Source organism: Lytechinus variegatus, chromosome 1 (genome assembly GCF_018143015.1).
Source record: "Lytechinus variegatus isolate NC3 chromosome 1, Lvar_3.0, whole genome shotgun sequence".
Lineage (NCBI taxonomy): Eukaryota > Metazoa > Echinodermata > Echinoidea > Temnopleuroida > Toxopneustidae > Lytechinus > Lytechinus variegatus.
In genome coordinates, this window is record NC_054740.1 from 6,693,989 (window position 1) to 6,715,552 (window position 21,564).

The window sequence follows — 21,564 nt, forward strand, 5'->3', positions numbered from 1 at the left end:
CTTGAAAGCAATTAATGTCACACAATAAGATAATAGTGAAGATGATGATGATGGTGATGATGATGACTATGATGGTGGTGATAATAACATTGTTGTCAATGTTTAATGATGTTATTGTTTTTTATGACAACAATGATATGATCTTTAGCAACTTAACACCATCAATGGACACGCAAAGAGTAATAAAGAGGAAATGATACTCACTTCTTTGCACCTCGTTTATTGATTGCACAAGCAACACCCACCACTTTAGAGGTAGCTTGGTTGATGATTGGTACAGCCAGTAGAGACTTGATCTCAACCTTCAGCTTGCTTTTCAAGTCATTAAGATCACTCTATAAAGAAAATAATAATAACAAGTTTAGTCTTATTCATACTTATCATACTGACGCTCGCCTTTCAAACAGAGGGTCGTGGTTTCGAATCCTAGCCATGGCTTGTTTTTCTTCAGCAAGAAATTTGTCCACACTGTGCTGCACTTGACCTAGGTGAGGTGAATGGGTACCCGGCAGGATTAATTCCTTGAATGCATCAAGGACTTTTAGCAGCTGAAGCTACAGCCAGGGTAATCTATAGAGTGCCATTGAATAGGCAACTAGATAAATGGGCGCCTCATAAATGCTTTATATTATAATTATCATAATTTTTCATATTTCCAGTCATTCAGGAGCTGAACCACCATGTATTAACATTGGTTGTTGTGTATTAAAAAAATATCATTCAACAAGACTTGTTTTATGGGGTATTCAGTGGTTGACTGCTATGGTCTTGGTACTGTGTTCAATGTTGATTTTTATATTTACGCAGTAATATGAAAAATCATACAAAATTCAACTGCGAGGCGCATATAAAGTGTCTATTCATTGGCCCCATTCGTGGTAGTAAAAATTAATGCCTTTCAGATTTCAATTCAGAAAAAAAAATAAAATGCTGAAAAAAGTGCATTTTAAGATATAATAAGCTTCCATTATATGCCTTTTTCAACAATAAAAAAAATATTCAAAGTTGACCCAGAATTGTAATCGCAATATTAAATCCCTCAAAATATCCCATAAAGCACTACAAAGGAAGTTGTAATTCAACAAAACTTGTTATATAATTAAAACGGTTAAGATATCCTGAACCAAACTATGACGTGTCTTCACCTGCAAATAAGCTCAATATGTAATCCATTATACAGTGCGTCCCAGAAAAAACGAAACCGAGATTTAGCGATGATTTATCATAACTTAATCATAAATAAAATAGACAAATGACCTATCAATGTAAAGCTTAGAATCTCCTCTTTCATCTGGTATTACTTAGATTATTCCTCATTCACGCATGAGTGAGTAAAAACAATTCGAAGAGAGGATGCCAAAAACTCACTTGGCGGGGGTATCTGAATTTCAAAAAGAAAATCACATGACTAAAAAGTTCAATATCTGCTCTTTTCTTTGATACCTCAATCACAGAAAATGGTCGAGAATTAAAAAAGTTATGATCCCTCAAAATAATGCTTGTATTTCCCTAATTTCATTAAATAAACTTGTTTTCACCGGTTTCCCACAGAAGCTATCGCACGGTAACAAAAGACTTCATGCATGGCTGATCGTTAACAAAACGGAGTGTCGAGTGAGTTTGAACGCTAGCCTGTAAAACCTCTTCATTTCTGAAATTATTGAAATTCAAGCCTTATTTCAAATAACCAGAGCTTTGTTATTTCTTGACCATTTTTTGTAATTGAGGTATCAAATTAAAGAGCAGATATTGAACTTTTTAAAAATGTGGTTTTCTTTTTAAAACACAGATACGGCCCGCCAAGTGACTTTTTGGTATCCCCTTTTCAAATTGTTTTTGCTCACTCATGCGTGAATGAGAAATAATCTAAGTAATACCAGATGAAAGAGGAGATTCTAAGCTTTACATTGATAGGTCATTTGTCTATTTTATTTATGATTAAGTCATGATAAATCATCACTAAATATCGGTTTCGTTTTTTCTGGGACGCACTGTATGTCAACAACAACAAATAACTTAAGTTGACCCGGAATTGTAATAAAAATATGAAAAAAACCCAAATATCCCATTAATTGCATCTCCATTTCAAATCTTTCAAGCTTTAGATCAGTAATAGCGAGATAATTTGAGAATCTGAACTAATGAGATGAGATACTAGATCAACACATCTCACAGTATGACACCAATAAAGACAGCCAAGAAACAACTCCTATTTTAGAATGCAGAGATCTTATTTTTGTCTTACTGCTGTGTCTCAATCCACTCTACCTAGCTATGCTTATAGTATACATGAAAGTCTTTATAAGGATACAAATGTTTGCGGTTGTCTAAATTTGAAAGTCTTTTTCTCATGTTCTCAGCGAACCTTTATTAAGCCAAGATTGACACAACGGCCCATGAGAGGATTCAGACACTATCTTACGATTCTTGAGTAAACTTTCCCTCCAGCCAAGTTTCATGTTTAACCTTAATCTAAGTCATCACATTATAGACAGATTCTATTCCGGAAAAAAAATCCAACAGTGGAATAAACAAGCCGATTCACGCAGCAGTTTCTGCTTATTGAAAGTTGTGCATTTCTTTGTGACTAAAGTGACCAAACTTTTAAAAGAATTTGTTTTATTTAAAAATTCATTGATAGTTGGATGATTGCTTACATTGTATTCATCTGCTTAGGTTATCAAATATTACAACTGTATAATCACTGCATGATTTGTCAATATTGCAATCATGTCATCATCTAATGATTACCAATTGATGGTACAATGATCTAAGAATCACATGATTGTCAATATTTCAATCACATAATGATTACCATAATTGCAATCACCTGATCTTTTCATAATTAACATCATTTCACCTGACCATTTTTGACTACTGATGATGCAATCAACTCCTTCAAGATCAAAAGAGTAAACAGTTTCATTCCAGTAAATTCAGAAAGGCCTTTACTAAAGTTACTGTAAAGCAGTAGGGAAATATAGTGATCTATAATCCACAATATCTGAAGAGGGTTCATGATCACAATCTTCAAGTTACATGTAACACTCATCAATTTGGGGAGAAGTAATGTATGTTTGTCACATGATTATTTCATATCTCCATTAGATAGCAATCCCTTTTACTAACCTTACATCTGAGGGAATGTCAACTCAATGGACACTAACTGACTCAAATCCTATCAATATCAGTCTCTTTTCTCCCCCATTCTTTCTCTCTGTCCCTCTCTGTTGAATCCTTTCTACTTATATCACATGAGCTCAAAGTAACCAATCTGTTGATGAATATATGTCTGGTGGATAAATATGATTCAATATCAACCTATTTCTGGTAGACCCTGACCAATAATCACGTCCATATTTGTTGGTTGGACACACATTCACCAATGCATTGGTTATTTTGACTAATCCCCACTACATCAACGCTACATCTTTTATCTTCATCATCATTACCACACCTACATCTCACCCACTCTTTCTCTATGTGTCTACCCTTTCATCTTATTAATCCAAATCAACTCTTCTCACATCCTCCTTTCAACTCTCATCCGTTTCCACTAATACCATATCAGTCTCTCCACCTACCAACTTTTTTTTGCATGTACTGTATCATTCCACCTCAATTCTTCTTCCTTACAGTCTGTCTGCTGCCCCCCCCCCTCTCTCTCTCTCTTTTAAATCTTAATATCATATGTTTATTGGCCCATTTGATGGTATTTCTTTATTCATGATCTGGCGAGAAAGTTGTAAATTGTAATATTAGTTTTGATACATTTTGTTGTGCAAAGTATTTCTATTTCCTTTATACTTCATTTTCCTCTCTCTTAACCGCTTAGAGGCAATTTTGCGATTTTGCGGTATATAAAAATTGTTTATTATTATATTATTATTCTTCCATGTCTCTTCTCCATTTCATCTCTTTCTCCATCTTTCATCAATTTCCTCTTCTCCTTGCTCCATAAGAAATACATGTATACACATTTCACTAGACATTGTCAAGGACAAACACAAACATCTTCCTTTCTGTTACTCTATGAGTATCAGTGTTGGGATTTCTTGTACTCTATGTCTGGTCTCATCTCAATATCAACTAGAGATGCTTGGCAGGTCACGTAACCGAGCATATGAATCCCCTGAACCCACCACGTCATCCGTCATTGCGATATATAGAGCTCACATAGAAATTTGACAAATAAATACAATTATCATGGCGACAATGGCCCTAGCATGCAGGTCCCCAAGTCCATCTACCATCCAAGTGTGGTTGAAAAGTCACTTATGGTTGCGGAGAAAGAGTGCCTTGCATGTGAACTTTAACGTTGACCTGAAAATGACCTTTGACTTTACCATGTGACCTCTGACTGCAGCATAACATGCAGGCCCCACAAGTCCATGTACCATCCAAGTTTAGTTGAAAAGTGACTAATGGTTGTGGAGTTATGTGTCTTAAGGTTTGTGACGGACAGACGTTTGGATCCCTCAGTCTCGCCTTCACCTCAGGTGGGCGAGACAAAAACTCTTGCTACCATGGCAACAACAATGTCTCCGCCCAAACCAAAATCGATTACAGGTGTAACCAAACTTTTGACTGGTACTTTATACAATACCTACCACATCCATGATTACAAAAAGTGCTTAGAATGTCAATTTTTTTAATGTCAGCATGTCAAAAAATTTCAGCTCGAACTTTGCGCTTTTTAATTGTTGTATTGTCTTAATGGCTAACTGCAAAAATCCATAACAGGTCCGTTATCGATCAGGCCATATAAGGCACATCAAAAAGTTTCTGCCCGTGCTTCGCGCTCGTGGCAATTATCTAGTTACATACAAATCTTATTCAGGATCACAAGCATTGCCCAGAATGTTCGCACTTGCACTATTTAAATTGGGCTTATGAGATTATTACAGATTTATGTTTTTTATAAGAATAAAGCTAGGAAGTGACTATTAAGACAACCCCTTCATAGAAACAAAACAAAAATCAACTTGGAGTGTCCGATCTGGGAAAATATGGGTGAAAAAAATTTCGGGGCCCCCCTATTGGCAGAAGCTGGATCTGCCCCTGTAGCCAATATCTTGTAGCCAACCTTGTTATATTGAGTTTCCTACTACACAAAGAGGCTGCACTTGGTGTAATGATGCGAGGTGGTGGTTGGGTGGTGATCTCTGTAATCAGCAGTTGCTTACAGTATTTTTTCTGATGGCTTCTGACATATGTTTATGAAGAAAAGAGAGTGAAATAGGACTGTAAAAACCATTGCCAACTAGTACGTTTCTCTGTCCTATGCTTTCCATTTGTGCATTTGTTGAGTTGAGCCTCTCCATAATTCTTTAGTTTTTTTCCTTTTCTTTGGAAACTCTCTTAGTCTCTTTTCCTTCCTTCCTTAATTTGTTATAAATGAAATCAATGAATATAATGAAAAATGTGATGATGATTGATGACTGATGATTGTCAGTTTAAATCAGTGGTAACTTTTATCCTGATTAAAAAAAAATTATGAAAATGAAAACAAGACGAAACAGCGACACCTGTTTTCAGAATAACTTGTTGATTTATGCGAATGCAGTGCATTTATAAATAATAGAATGATGTGATACATGTAGCTGTGTCACACCTGTACTGCGGCATCGTGTAGAAATAACTAGTGATTCGCTTACTGTCTCGGGCAGTATTGTCTCGGCCTTGTCTTTCTCAAAGGTAATTGTCTCGGTCTCGTCTTCGCTGATTCTGAAAATAAGTGTCTGTCTCGAGTGCTAATTGTCTCGGACCAAACACTGATGAGTATAACACATTTCTCAGTGACCTTGGCTGTTATTGTTGATCATACATGTATATTTTGGTATTACAGCTTAAAGACAGGTTGTGATAATTATCAAGTGTATCAATTATCTTGAGAAGGAAGCCATAGACTGCTATCGGTGTTACATACTTGGGGAAAACAACTTATTTTATGTCTTCTTTACAACAAGAAAAAAGTTGGAAATTTCATTTTCAAGAGGGATTTTCTTTCAGCATAGTAGTGTATTTCTCCTTTTTCCTTCTTTTTCTTTTGCAAAAAAAAAGAATCTTGACATGTCTGAATATATTGGAATTTCTCAACTTGGACCTATAGGTTATTTGAATATTAAGGCTGTGAAAATGCCAAACACTTGCCATAGGCTTGGTCAACATAACCACAACTGCAAATCAAATCTATTTCTTCACAATGACATACTAATAACCAATATGGCCTGAAATAATATAAAATAATATTCATAAAGCACATTTTGACAATTATGGACAATGATATGAAAACACACCATCATTATTTCTTAGAGATGACCTCCATAAATTCATATACCTAGGAAAGAGTCGGTCCTTTTTTTTTGTAAGAGTGAATGGAATTTCACTTGTAACAAAGACACATGATGCACAAGTTTACATTTAACTGATTGTGAAAATTATTCAATAACTCATTAAGAGAGTGGAAAAATCTTTTAGATCTTAATTTTCGAGAGTAGATATAATATTATCAAAATAATTTCTTTGATACATACCTCCTTGATATCATCTAATCTCAAGATCTTCTTATTTAAGAGCACACTATGAAAACAACACAGAGGAACCTGGATAAACAAAGTAGAAAAGAAAAGCAGAGATTTAAACAAACACAATGATGATAGAGTGGGACTACACGTATCTTAGGATACAATAATTGTGTTAGTAATAGCACTGATGGATTCCAGTGGTGTAAGATTTCCTGACAAATCGTAATGTGAAATCTTGGCTGGAATCCACAGGAGGCTAGAGTAGAATTGTTGATGTGTAATTGTTTGTGTGACTGGATGAATTCTAGTGAACAGTTCTACACAAACCTTTTGGGACACTATCAAACTGTATTGAATAATTAAATCAGGAGAAATTTAAAAAATGTTTCGCATTGAAATCATATTCAGATTATTAGTTTCACTTCCAAATTCTAGGAGAAAAAAAATCATGTGAAATTCTCATTCTATTTACATATCCCAATATAGTAATAAACCATGCCTTGGGAAAAAATTTGGGTTTGAAAGATAAACAATTTAATGGGTGATTTCAAATACGGTATTCGGTGTTGAAAGCGTAAAAAGGCAGCAGAACCGAGCTCCAACACCAAGCTAGGTTCAGAAGAACGCTACCGATTGTGTAATCGATAGCTAAAGACATTATACCTGTGCACTATGCTGCTAAATCATCTCAACCATACGCGAGAAGTCTCAACAACGAAAGTGAAATCGGGGAGAAAATTGCAATTAATAATTCTCATCGTACAGAATGCCAATGCTTTAGTCAATTCAAGAATTCGAAAAAGCAAACAATATTGTTTTATCAAAATATATAACGCTCAAATGATTTGTACTCCTCTTCACTGTAAAAGCTGATTTTACGGGGATGTTTCATCGTGTTTGCTGCCTGTTCATGAGCTCGAGATTGCCAACACCAACACCGAACTTGAAATCATTCAACACGAACTGCCGGAAATACGTCAAATTTGCAGAGGTCAATCCCAACACCAGCCTGATTTCAAGTACGGTGTTGTGGCTGGTGTTGGTGTTGTCACAACACCAACCCAAGATTTCAACACCATACTTGCAATATCCCAATGAATCATCCTTGACTTCAAGATGTGGCACATCTTTTCAAATTTTCACCTCAAGATGAAATTGCTGAGTGCAACACATAATTGATGATTTTCTGGCTGAAGGAAATTGCCTTCCGTCACTGGGATACAAACCCATGTTTCTCTCAATGTAATGAAAGAACAGGGTCTAGACCACTGTCACCACATTCTGTTTCCACAAATATAAAAGAAAACCACAGAGCATTTTGCAAATAAAAAAAAGCTGTTTCAGAAACCTGTTTTAAGAAACAGATCTTACAATTATGAAATTTGTTTCCATTGTAATTGGCAACTCATTATAAAGGTAATTTTTTTCTCAATATTTCATAGCAAACACTCACTGAACTGCTAGTGCTTGGCAAATTGCAATCAAAATGTAAGCATGAATTTATAAATGAAATACAAATTTGGACTAATTAATTTGTCCATTGTCTCATGCATGAATTCATGTTCATCCTCTCTTTATAGATACAACAGCATAGGCAAATATCAAAGAAGGAATTATTGTTTTATCCTATCAAATTATGAAAAAAAAATCATTCTGTGCAATCATTTTTTTAAAGGTAACATTTTCTTTGTTGCTTATGTCTGAACTTTTTATTTTCATTTTAGGTATATCGAAACAAAAGGCAAAGACATTAACATTTTAATGATGTGAATGGAATATCAAGAATCATTTGTCTATCCTGGGAAATATCTGAGAATCATTTTTTCTGGGACACTCTATACATATTCCTTTGGATGTTGATCAATGCACTAAATGTCAAGGCTATTCTACAAACCAAACACAAACCAAAGAAGTTGATCTACATTACTATGCATGGCCATGAACCTTGGGCTTTGAAATCTATAACCAAAATCAATCTATCTCTCATTCTCCAAGTTATATATGAACAAAGTGAGAGAAGATCTTTCCTTGTTTACTCTTACAACTTAAGTGGATAAGTCTACAGGTGTATGGAATCAGAGATATAAAATTGGGGCACCGCTATAACACTCTTTGTACGTATGTCGGTGTGTCTGCAATCGCCTTATAATTGGGAATTCATGAATGTGTGCCAATCAGATATTACAACAGGGATGGTTCTGAAAATAGGGTAGGCCCCCATGAATGGAAAATGTGATTAAAGGTGTAGAGAAGAGGAAAGACTAAAGAAACAAAAATTAATGGAGGTAAAAAAAGAAAAGGAAAACGCATTGAAGATAAGTAGAACAGGAGAAGAAATAGCTAAATTTGAGGGAGGGAGTAGGGGGGAGGGGATTGAGGACTCTATTATCTGCAGAGTCAAATGTGACTTGGAGTGATGCCAGCAGGAGTCAAAACTATTCTGAGTTCAAATGATTCAAACATGATTCAAATTGAATTTGGCTAGGAATGGTGTGGCATCTGCTGAAAAATTACTCAATTACGAGTTAAAGTAACTCGTATGAGTTACTTTAACTTGGAACAGAGTTGAATCCAAGCCAACACAAGAAGTACAAAAAGATATTACTTGGCATTGTGTGATTACGAGGGTACATCTGGATTAATTGGCTTATGAATAAACCAACACAACAAATTATTCCCTAAAAACAATTTACAATAAGACATTTGAACTAATTTCTTGTACATGCATATTATTCTAAATTCTCAAAGTTCTTAAAAGTCACATTTTTGTCAGGGGAAGAGGGAAAGAGAAGGGATAAAGAAGGGTAGGGGAGAAGGGGAGAGAAGGAAGAAGAGGAGGAGGGAATGGGAGGGGAACAGGGGAGAGAGTGAGGGGGGGTGGTTAAGGTGAGAAAACATGTAAACCTCTGTTGATGCAGAAACTGGCAATCGATAAAATGCTACCAGGAAGAGCCCTGAACATACAGTCTGTACATATAATCAATAATCACCAATGTTGTTTCATCTTTGCACTGTCAACCCTTCTCATCCAAACCATAGATTAACAAGCTCAAAGCCCAATTCAAGTCATCGCAATGAGTAATAAATAAGAGACAAGTCTTTAAAATTGAGATGCTAGTTACAAAAATAAATAAAAAGGCAGTCTAATTACTCCTTAACCAGTTTATGCAAGCCCAATGGGAGTTATAAACAACATCAACATTTTCCGATTTTAATTGAATTTCCATTCAATTATGTACTGTTATGTAGCATAGTGTTTATAGAAAGTGAAAAAGTTTGCATTTGTGAAATACCCCAAAGTAGTACTGTGAAATATTCAGCATATACTTTTTTTAGTCTGGAGAGGGCTTTATGTGTGCTAAAGACCTACATTTATTACAGTGCATTCATTTTGGTGATGACGTCAAGACATAAATTTCATAAAGAACTAATTTTCTTGGGATATTCCCTTAAGCAAGCCGGCACCGATGCAATAATGCAACTTTAAATGTGAATGATATCGTGGAAAGTAAGCCACTAAAAATGAATCTTGCCTTCCTTGTAAAAATCCCCGAGGCACCTTTATTCCGTTTATTGGGATGACACGATTTCAGCAGAAGTTTGTCTCGAAAGAGGCCTCAGTTAGTGAAGGATGGGGTGCTGTGATCATCTCTGTAGTGCTTGAAATTATGCTCTAATAGTATTGATCTGATATCTCTTTTTGTATTAGATCTTATATGCTTGTCATTTCATACCTTGTCCTCCCCAACTTCAACACACCTTCTTCTTCTTTCTCTCTCCCTTGTATCACTTATGTCTCAATTTTTTCCATTTGTTTATTATTTGGCCTTTCCCTTCTTTGTGGTCCACCATATTATTTCTATGTGGTTCTTCCCATTTACATATTCAAACATTTGTGTTTTGCAAAGTCAATGCCTATCGGTACTTACTTAGTGTTTCTTTACTTATACAACTAAAATAATCTTTTCATTTAGTGTGTTCTGTAATTCAAGCAATTTTAACTATAATTCTAACTTTTTTGTTTCTTTTGTGGGAATGGAATAAATATAAATTAATAAAACCATCACAACTTAATTCTAGTTCACCTGTCTCTTTGCCTCAATCTTTTTTTTTTCTTTTGATATTTTGTAATGTGACTACATCTACAACCTGAATTCTCACGAGGTACGGGGATGGTGGTGTAAAATCTATATCAATAGCTATTGGCTACAATTTCACTAATTTTCCTCTCATCCTTCCGAGGGTATGGGCAAGTATTTGACAGAAGCAGGTGACAGCCATGCGCTCATCTGGCATCAAGCTAAAGCAATTGTCACAAATTTCAGTTTCTTGCTGCACTCTGCTCTAAGGAATAGGGTTTTATTCTTCTTCTTCAGGACTTTGAGCAATGACACCCCCCCCCGACTGAAAAAGATGATAAACTATTAATGCCCAGACACTACATGTATGTTAACTAATCAACAAATCACCCCCCCCCCCCAACTGAAAAAGATGATAAACTATTAATGCCCAGACACTACATGTATGTTAACTAATTAGCAAATTTCAAATTCAAAAATTAGCAATAGCAAAATGCAAACAATAAATGAGTCCGGAAAGAAACATGTTCATGCAAGCAATAAAGAATTACAATTCTACAAATCGCTTTCAAGAATATACAAATTTAACCCCACATTAGTACGTCATTCGACAAAATTTGATAAGAACTAAAGAAGTCAACAGAAAATAAATGGAAAATGGTAATTCATAGACCTCATAACTTTTTACTAGCATTATCGACATCATTATTAGTATTCTATTGTTGTTGCAGTTCATATTATCATTAACATTATTATAATCAACATCCTTAAATTACTATTATCATGAGCACATCAATAATATTGTAATTAACATCATAATTATTTGGAGGGAAATTGGCAGTTTGTTGGTCACAAACACCTTTCATCACTCATGAAATTATTTCTTGCACATCAACAGAACTGTAAAAGATTTTTCAGAGAATTGAAGAAACATGTATCTATGTTAATTTATTTCTGAATGATGAATTTATAATAATGAAACTGCACTGCCAATTCTACAAATTCTAATAGGCAGACAAAACAGCACCCGGTTAACAGATATCCATTGCTAAAAGTATATCATTATATTTTATAGGGCATCTCTGGATAGATCTATAGTCCTTATTCCATACTCCGACACAAAATTGCAAAACAACAACAGCAGAAACTCAAGAAACAGCAACTTCACAGGATGAAATCCGGATGAAAGTCGGAGGTGACCCATTTTCAAATTAGCCAATTTGACAGAATACAAAACAAGTTTTTCTCAGAAAAGCTGGGTGTAAAAGTCAATCTATACCCTCTGAGTGTGGGAATATAATCAATATTTGATTGGGATATCAGGTCTGAATTGCAAGAAGCACAGCTTGTATTTTGGAGGGTGAGATATTTCACACCCTGGTAATGAATGTTCCAGCATTCTGATCATCTAATACAAGGATTATACACTAGCCATTTAGACAGAGGATTGTGGAAACAAATTTCACCCTTCATTTGCCATTATGCACTTGACATAATCCTCTTTTTAATGTTGATTATTTTGCAGCTCATCAAACACTTGATTACTAAGTAAATCCAGAATCAGTAAAGAAGATGGTTCAATATACATCTTTAGGTAATTTTCATTTTGAAAGTTTTACAGTTCCCGCTATTTTTAACAACTAGTAATTCATGTTCAGACCATGCCCCATGTCCTTGATGGATTATTTTAGAATTTTATTCTTTATCTCAACTTCACTTTTCAAACGTAGTATTAGGGTACAAACATACTGAAATTGATCTCAACTGATCAGTGCAAAATGAAAGAATTAACACACAGGACAAAATGAAACAGAGGAATATCTGTAAGTTCTTGACTGTAGAAGACAATGGTACATTTTTTGCTAAATACCAGTCAATTAATATGGGAAAATTTGTAAAATAATATGAATATGAGCATAAAGTTGCCAGCGCAAAGAAAAGGGGTTTTGGTCACATATACATGGCATCAAGAATGAGTAATGCCCAGTTAGTCCAATTTTCACTTTAATATTTCTTAGTCTTACTTTGTCAAAAGGAAATCCAATTCATATACAGCTATTTTAACCACATTGTAAGGTAGTGTTTAAAGATAAATACCAGTTGTGACGATCTTTAACGATCTTAAAAGGTCAAACAGATTCTAATTAAATTACCACCAAAATGCTTGGATGTATAAATAAAACATATGTGCCAAATAGCTCTTGAAAAAAAAGTGTAATAGATGAAAAATGAACAAATTAAGCACATAATTCCATCAAATGTTGGTTATTTTTCAAAACAATATTCATACATTGTCCCACATATGCTTTTCTCAAATCGATTTTTAGCTAAGATTTCATGATTTTACAAAGATACATGTACGTTTACAGATCTAGAAGTACATGTATGATTATATTTTGATAATTAACCTTGATTTGAAAGACTTTCTCATGAAATGATTTTTTACTGCAACTACTGTCTTTTACCTTTAACAGACCAAATGGTTAAATAGCAGAACTAGTTGTAGAGCAGGACTAGACCATGTAGGATGAGACCAAAAGGATTCTAAGGACTGTAAGATTGTAGACTAAGAGGGTGTAGACCATGCAATAGGCAATTTATAATACCCATTGTAAGTGTTTAAATTACTCACCAAGAATCGGACTTCTTCTTCAAGTACTTTCTCTCCAATGACCTGTTTGAAATTGAATGAAATATCAACATTACAAATTAGATAAAAATATTGCAGGCACACTCTCAATGGTTATCTGATATTTTAAAAATTAATGAAAAATTCTCATAAAACATGGATTAGACTATTTTCATAGGGATACTATGTGGTGTTCATGTATTATTTCATAATTTAAGGACAAGTCCACCCCAACAAAAGTTTAATTAAATACAAAGAGAAAAATCCAACGAGCATTACACTGAAAATTTCATCAAACTTGGAAGTAAAATAAGAAAGTTATGACATTTCAGTTTCACTTAATTTCACTGAACAGTTACCTGCACATCCTGGTTGGTATGCAAATGAGAATGATGACATCATCCACTCACTATTTCTTTTGTATTTTAAGATATGAAATATTCTAACTTTCTCCTCATTGTCAAGTGAAGCAACGATTAATTCCTCCCTGAGCATGTGGAATTAGCATTGTTTAATACTATATGGTTCAGTGAACTTGGTCCTTATTTCAAATCTGTAAAAAATGAAATATTGTATGATTTAAACAAAGTAATAAAATAAATAGTGAGGGACATCATCAACTGTCTCATTTGCATGTCATCGAGTTGTGCATATCACTGTTTTGTGAAAAATAAGCGAAACTTTAAAATGTCATAACTTTATTATTTTACGTCCAGTTTCGATGAAATTTTCAGCGTTACACTAGTTTGATTTTTTTCTGTTTATTCAAATAAACTTTTTTCTGGGTTGGACTTGACCTTTAAATGAAAAAATAAATGTATCCTTATTTCAATTTCGGTGATCCCACCACAAAAAAGACAAGTCAGCATATCAATTAGCAATCTCATATTTTCATGGTGTGTGAACATGGTAAAACATGTAATAACAGAGGAGCCAAGGCCAGTTTAAATTGCCTTGTTCTGAAAGATTGAAAACCATGCACTGTATATACTCGACCTATAGGCAGAGTAGTCCAATCGCAGTGACTGCCACGATAATGAATACCGCCCCGTTCCCTTTACTATATACATCTTATTTATCAAATCAATCCAACAAATTAAAATGAAATTACTACTGTTTATGACTGAAAAGGTCACAAGTCAAGTAACACACATACACATACATCCATGTGCCTGGGAAAGGCTTGTTTACAAAGAGAACAGCTTATGAAGAATTACAGTAATCAATTTGAGTTATGACGTTTGCTCATCCACGTCACACATCAATCGTCACTAAGGATATCAAACCATATTTTTCCTAGATGTTTTTCTTGCACAATTCAACCTAATGGATACATTTAAAGACAAACATTCAAATCAAATTACAAGACGGGAGACCAGATGACGTGGGAGAAATGTCTGATGGAAGCTGAAACATGCCGAGAGTCTGATGGATAGGGTGGAATTCCCCCTCCAAAATCTTGACTACGTCCCACAAACGCCTCTTAGGAGGACCCCTCTTATTCTTAAGGCACTGGGGGAAACATTAAAAGCGTAATTGAGTTAGTGGGGGGGTTTGTGGTGTTGTGGTTGTGTTTATTTAGCATGTCAAGGGGCATGCAATGGCTACGTGGTGGCGTCGTCGACCATTACGGTCAACGCTTTCAGTCAGATTGGTGCTCCTCTTAGTAAGCACTCTCAGCTATGATTATCATTCAAAGTAAGAAGGGACCCCCGTCCTCCATCCCTAACCAACGCTGCTAATGGGTATGGGCCTGTTCCCATTTCTACTACCAACAAGGAGCCTGTAACACAAAGCTTAGCAATGATCGTAGAACAAATTTTCACGATTGATTGCACTGACCACAATGTACAATCAATCATAAAATCAAGGATACGATCAAACTTTATGCTTTTGTTACGGAGCCCTAGACCCTGTATCATAAAGATTAGCAATTGATCATGAGGTGGAGTTCTATGATTGATTGCAATGATTACTGTGCATGATCAATCGTAAATATCAGCCCTATGATCAATTGCAAAGCTTTAAGTAACAGAGCCCAGTATTGCAAACGAATAGGGAATGTTCCCATTGGTTTATCTTCACACATCAACATCACATTTTGAATGGGTAAAAAGGAATACTGCATATGGTTGAAATATAATCCTGTTATAACCCCATGCAAATAGTAAACTCTTGAGAGTGTACACATCAGATACATGTATGTTCAAAGCAAGATGATTTGACCCATTACAATCATTTCACAAAATGAAGTTTGAAGGAAACTGCACCATTCATCCAGACCACTTTTCCAGTCTTTAATCACACATTAGAATATCCAATATTTATACACCTTCACTTATCACTTAATATTTCCTCTCTCTTGTTGAATCTTTCAAATTCAATTCATTTTTTCACAAATGATTTTCAGGAGGAGCAATAGATCACAAACTCTTGCCACTTTTAATAGAATTTAAAGACAGCCACACCCTCCTTAAACTACCCCCCTCCCAAAAAAAATAAATAAATACATAAAAATAAACAACAAATATATCAAATCAAATAAAAGAATATATGAATGAATACACATAAAGAGATGGATGGATGGGTGGGCGGATGGACGGACAGAAGGACAGACAGACAGACAGATAGATCTAATTTCTAATTTTTTTAAATAAAAAACAAAACAAATAACCAACAAACAAGCATTAAAATAACTCTACAGAAAGTCAGGAATTCTATTTCAGAGGAGAGGTACATTATCTTATTGCAGGCCTAGAAAATGCATCATCAGTCAACAGATAATACACATTGGAACCGAGGGTACAATAACTGAACAAACACATATTTATACAAGTTTTATATGGAGTAACATTACACGAAATAAGATGACTTGCAAAGGGTGATCCATTCTAGGACATGTGCATGTTTATTGTTCAAGTTATACAGTGCGTCCCAGAATAAACGAAACCGAGATTTAGTGATCATTTATCATAACTTAATCATAAATAGAATAGACAAATGACCTACCAATTTAAAGCTTAGAATCTCCTCTTTCATCTGATATTACTTAGGTTATTTCTTATTCACGCATGAGTGAGCAAAAACAATTTGAAGAAAGGATACAAAAAACTCATTTGGCTGGGGGTATCTGGGTTTCAAAAAGAAAACCACATTTCTGAAAAGTTCAATATCTCCTCTTTAATTTTGTACCTCAGTTGCAGAAAATGGTCAAGAAATAACAAAGTTCTGGTAATTTGAAATAAGGCTTGTATTTCCATAATTTCATGAGATAAACGTGTTTTCACCGATTTCGCAGAGAAGCATTCGCATGGTGAACAAAAGATTTAATGCATGGCTGATCGTCATCAAAACGGAGAGTTTGAAAGCCAGCCTGGAGAACCTCTTCATTTTATGAAATTATTGAAATTCAAGCCTTATTTCAAATTACCAGAACTTTGTTATTTCTTGACCATTTTCTGTAATTTAGGTATCAAATTAAAGAAGAGATATTGAACTTTTCAAAGATGTGGTTTTCTCTTTGAAACCCAGATACCCCCCGCCGAATGAGTTTTTGATATCCTTTCGTCAAATTGTATTTGCTCACTCATGCGTGAATGAGAAATAATCTAAGTAATATCAGATGAAAGAGGAGTTCTAAGCTTTAAATTGGTAGGTCATTTGTCTATTTTGTTTATGATTAAGTAATGATAAATGATCACTAAATCTCGGTTTCGTTTTTTCTGGGACGCACTGTATATGAATAAATCCAATGCTTGAAGCATGTTATATAGTTGGACAAACTGAGAAGGTGATATGACAATGCAGTACTTAAAGGTCAAGTCCACCTCAGAAAAATGTTGATTTGAATCAATAGAGAAAAATCAGACAAGCACAATGCTGAAAATTTTTATCAAAATCGGATATAAAATAAAAAAAGTTATGACATTTCAAAGTTTCGCTTATTTTCAACAAAATAGTTATATGAACGAGCCAGTTACATCCAAATGAGAGAGTCGATGATGTCACCACTCACTGTCTTTTGTTTTTTATTGTTTGAATTATACAATATTTCAATTTTTACGAATTTGACGATTAGGACCTCCTTGCCTGAAGCACAAAATGTTAAAATAAAGGAATTCCACGTGTTCAGGGAGGAATGAAACTTCATTTCACATGACAATGACGAGAAAATAACAATATTTCATATTTCATATAATAAAATACAAAAGAAATAGTGAGTGATGTCATCAACTCTCTCATTTGGATGTAACGGGCTCGTTCATATTACAATTTTGTTGAAAATAAGCGAAACTTTAAAATGCTATAACTTTCTTATTTTACATCCGATTTTGATGAAATTTTCAGTGTTATGCTTCTTGAATTTTTCTCCTTTTATTCAAATCAAGTTTTTGCTGGGGTGGACTTGTCCTTTAAGCAAGATTGCTATACTTATGTTGACAAGAAAGGAATATATTCTTCCATCGCCTTCCGAAGAGTATTGCATTTAACATCTACTTGATACGTTGTTATATAAATCCCTTTTTAACTTCCCTGTTTGAAATGTTCCTTTTAATTTTCATGCTATATTTTCCTTTTAGACAGCCCTTTTAGGCAGACATCAAGGGGAACACAGTTGAGCATTCAGCATTCTACTGAAAAATGAAGTCCACACTTTCTAGAGGACTTATGGCAATTATTCCTCTCCATAAACCGATGTGCATCCTTATAGAAATGCGCCTTGGCACAATTTCTCGAGAGAAAATAATTTTGCCACTGTGATAAAACATTGAGTGCCATAAAAGGAAAATGAAAATACAAAAAAGATGAAACGTGAAAATATGCATATGATTGCAGGAGAGAGCAATTATTAACCAAATAAAAAAGAAATGATAGAATTTCAATAATGAAAGAGATAAATAATTCCTTGAAATGTAATTCATATCAGATACCTATTCCAGTTTTTCAAATTACAACTTGTGCTTAATGCATCACAATAATGTGAAGACACTCCTGACATGTCTCACACAGCGGATCTTCAACCAAATCAAATTCATAGCTTGAAGCAGAGTGACCCAGGAGCTGTGAATACTGTCTAGTAGCGACAGACGCAAAGTGTGAGTAGGACGGCGTAACGTGTGATAGTGATCGGTCAGTGAGTAAAGACGAGTGTGACAACCTAGTATGCTCAGCTGTCTGCAGGAGTACGCAAGGAGCTTGTCTTCAAAACAATCTCTCTATTTCAACATGCCGACACAACTGCTGCAATGCTGCCGACTGGGAGGTGTTTTAATGACAATTTTGGATTAGATAATCAACTTCCCTGTATGAAGCTGTGTTTATTGAGTACTGCCAATTATCATTCAAGATACAATGGTGAAATACTCCTATTTGTTCGATTTTTGTTATTTTTGCATATTCACATCACCAAAATTTTAATTTGAAAGTAACCTTTTCAAAAAACTGCAACTACATACACATAAGGTTGTTTCAAAAGGACTATGGCAAGTGTTTTAAGTTAAACACAATAAAGTAACTACATACATAAATGGCTGTTTCAAAAAGACTTGAGTCTTTTATTTAAAAATGTAATGTCATTGGTGAATATGAGATAGAATGCATCCTCTGAGAATGATCTAACCAATGTGATGATGTATCATATACCACAACTGTAAATTCAATGGCCATATTAAGTCACATTTAGAGTATAACACCGCCCCCTTGGTTTATTCTAATGAACCTAGATGTTCTTATTATAACAATACATCTTCTACTGTATCATTGATGGTCTATTATTAGGTCGTTAGGTTGTTCATAAAAGAAGAAAGAGGGATTATCTTACCTGGCAGAATAATTCATTTGTATCTTCTGAAACAACCAGTAGGGTACAGCATTCAGAGTTGGTTTGTTTCTCCAGCTGTAAGATAAAGAAAAAGAAAGATGAAGAAAATATATTCATAGAAGAAGTTTCCGTACATTTTATCATACTTCCAATCATCAAAATCAATACTAAATGATCCTTTTTAAAAACTAAATTGAGGTTTATTTCAAACTGCATAGATTATACATGGATATTAACAGAATCCAACAAAATGAACATGAATTGTTCATGTATTCAACTGCAAATTATTTTCCACAAGATATTTTGTCTGGTAGGACCTGAGTAAGAGCTGAGTATTTCATAAAAAGGCAGACCAATTTGTCAGAGGAAAAGTCTCCCTCCCAACTATAATTCATCAAAATATTATCATGTGCTTATGTGTGTTTTCTGATTTTTTAGAATACTCAGTTTTCAGATTGATTTTTTTCATTTCACATTTGGCATGCTTAAACTACGTAAGAACTTCTAGACTTTTATGATGATCAGAAAAAAAAATTGCCTTGTTTTCAATTAACTTTTCTCTCTCAAATTATTGCTCATAGCAACAACTCGATTTTTGGCAACAACTTGAATATGAATAGCAGAAAACAGTCGAAATTGAAACATCAGTAACACTCCTTGAGACCACAATTTCACACTTCGTATTCTAGTCATCACAAAGCTGTTTTAGGAGTTTAAAGTTCACCCTCTCATCAAATTATTCTCATAAAACTAGGCAAATGAGAGAGAAACACATCTATATGTATGTGTGATGTTAAGAGACACCCATCAAAGAATAGATTTTCTCAAGTTCGGATTTAGTATCGTCACATCTGAGCAGCTACCCAATATGTCTATGTCATATATTATCTCTTAATTCCAATTATTAAGGGTTCATGATAAGTGAAAAACTTTTTCTTATCAAATCATGTAGCAAATAATGAGTTTGATGATGAATTGCAAAAGATAAAATCATTTTCAAATTTTTAAGGAAATAGCATTTTAAGGAGTTTATATACCAAGACATAATGGGGAATTGCCTGCATGTAACATTTCAAAATCAACACTACAAAAAGTTATACATTTTTAAGGATTTCTTACAAAACCTTAATACCTTTTCTAGCCTTTCTGCTTTTATGAAAGAAATCAATGATATTCAGGGTGAACTATTCCTTTAATTTCATGACTATTAATACTTTCCTCAAACATCCTCAATCAGTTAATATCTAATACTGATATGAAATAACCAAATGCATACAATACATAGTGGTTACTGTAATGACAACAAAGAAGTGAGCACGATGAAAATTGAAACTCTTTTCAAGTTGTAGTTTGATCATTATGTTTTGTATCATTATATTTCACTCAATATTATACAATTACTGAATCACTTTAATAACTTTAAACATGTCAAAGATGCCAATTAGCATTATATGATACAATAAATTTCATATCATCCCATTATGACTGTATTTTGACATCATTATTTTTTATGTTACCAGGAATAAGATGATAATGAAAAGGCAATATAAGATTCATTTGAAAAGGACGTGACCCACACCCTGAATCATTTGCACGTATCGACCAAGTTCACAAACTCCCATGATTCGAGCCCAACTGCATCTTTCCCCAGCTGGAACCCAGCCCAGCCCAGCATGGCTGAAGTTCTTTAGCATCTTGTATGTAGACCTAGTCTACAAACAGAAATATCAACTTTATTGACTGTCTTAGGCTAAAAATCAATGTTTTGACTAAAGTCAAATTTGTCAATAGTTTCCCCATAGTCAGCATGTGACCTGCCGTGTATTACTGCACATGACACATGAGCCTCCGCAGTAGAGTAGCATATTTTTGCCATTTTTTAGGTTAAACCTTCCGAAATCAATACCAATCTTGACTGAAATTATCAACTAAATATCCTACACGTACTAGAAAGATGACATCATTTTTAAACGATCACCTGACATCTAGAACCCATGTTTTTTTAAACAACATGGCTTCAGCTGGTATTCTGGCCTATCAGGTATTTGCACACTTACTGCAAGGCCGGTATTCCGGCCTATCAGGTTCAATGGGTTAAGAAAAGGATAAAGGGTAAAGGTATTATTTGATTGTATCAAGATTGAAACGAATGATATTGTGTTTAAACAATACTGTTCTTATAATTGCATTGGAATATGATTCCTACAGAAGATGAAGGGCTGCTCCAAAGTAAACTGCAATTTAGATTCATAAGAGGAACTGTCCTGCCTGTAAAAGTTCATGGGGTTGACCTAGTAAATGGTTTAGCACTGGAAAGAGAAACAAAATATGGATTGAAAGGAAAGACGGAGGAGAAGTGTAAGTTATGGATTATGGTAATAAAAAATATACAACCTGCAAAAAAGATTGACGGATATAGATTCATGAGGAGAATGTGGAAAGGACAAGGTTGCACTCAAAGTTTTAGGCATTTCAAACAGCGTTTAATCAATATTTTCATCTGACAAG

General features: G+C 34.4%; 1 protein-coding gene across 3 annotated transcripts in view; it reads right to left on the reverse strand.

The window, feature by feature from the left end:
• The window catches only part of LOC121415967 (cGMP-dependent 3',5'-cyclic phosphodiesterase-like), a 107,194-nt gene that overhangs the window by 38,086 nt on the left and 47,544 nt on the right, over positions 1–21,564 (reverse strand). For all 3 annotated transcript variants that reach the window (XM_041609567.1, XM_041609418.1, XM_041609492.1), the window contains 4 exons: positions 19,057–19,131; positions 13,239–13,280; positions 6,537–6,605; positions 205–335 (listed from right to left, as the gene is read on the reverse strand). In XM_041609567.1, coding sequence (XP_041465501.1) covers positions 205–335; positions 6,537–6,605; positions 13,239–13,280; positions 19,057–19,131 — 317 coding nt within the window. The remainder of the gene's footprint in view (positions 1–204; positions 336–6,536; positions 6,606–13,238; positions 13,281–19,056; positions 19,132–21,564) is intronic.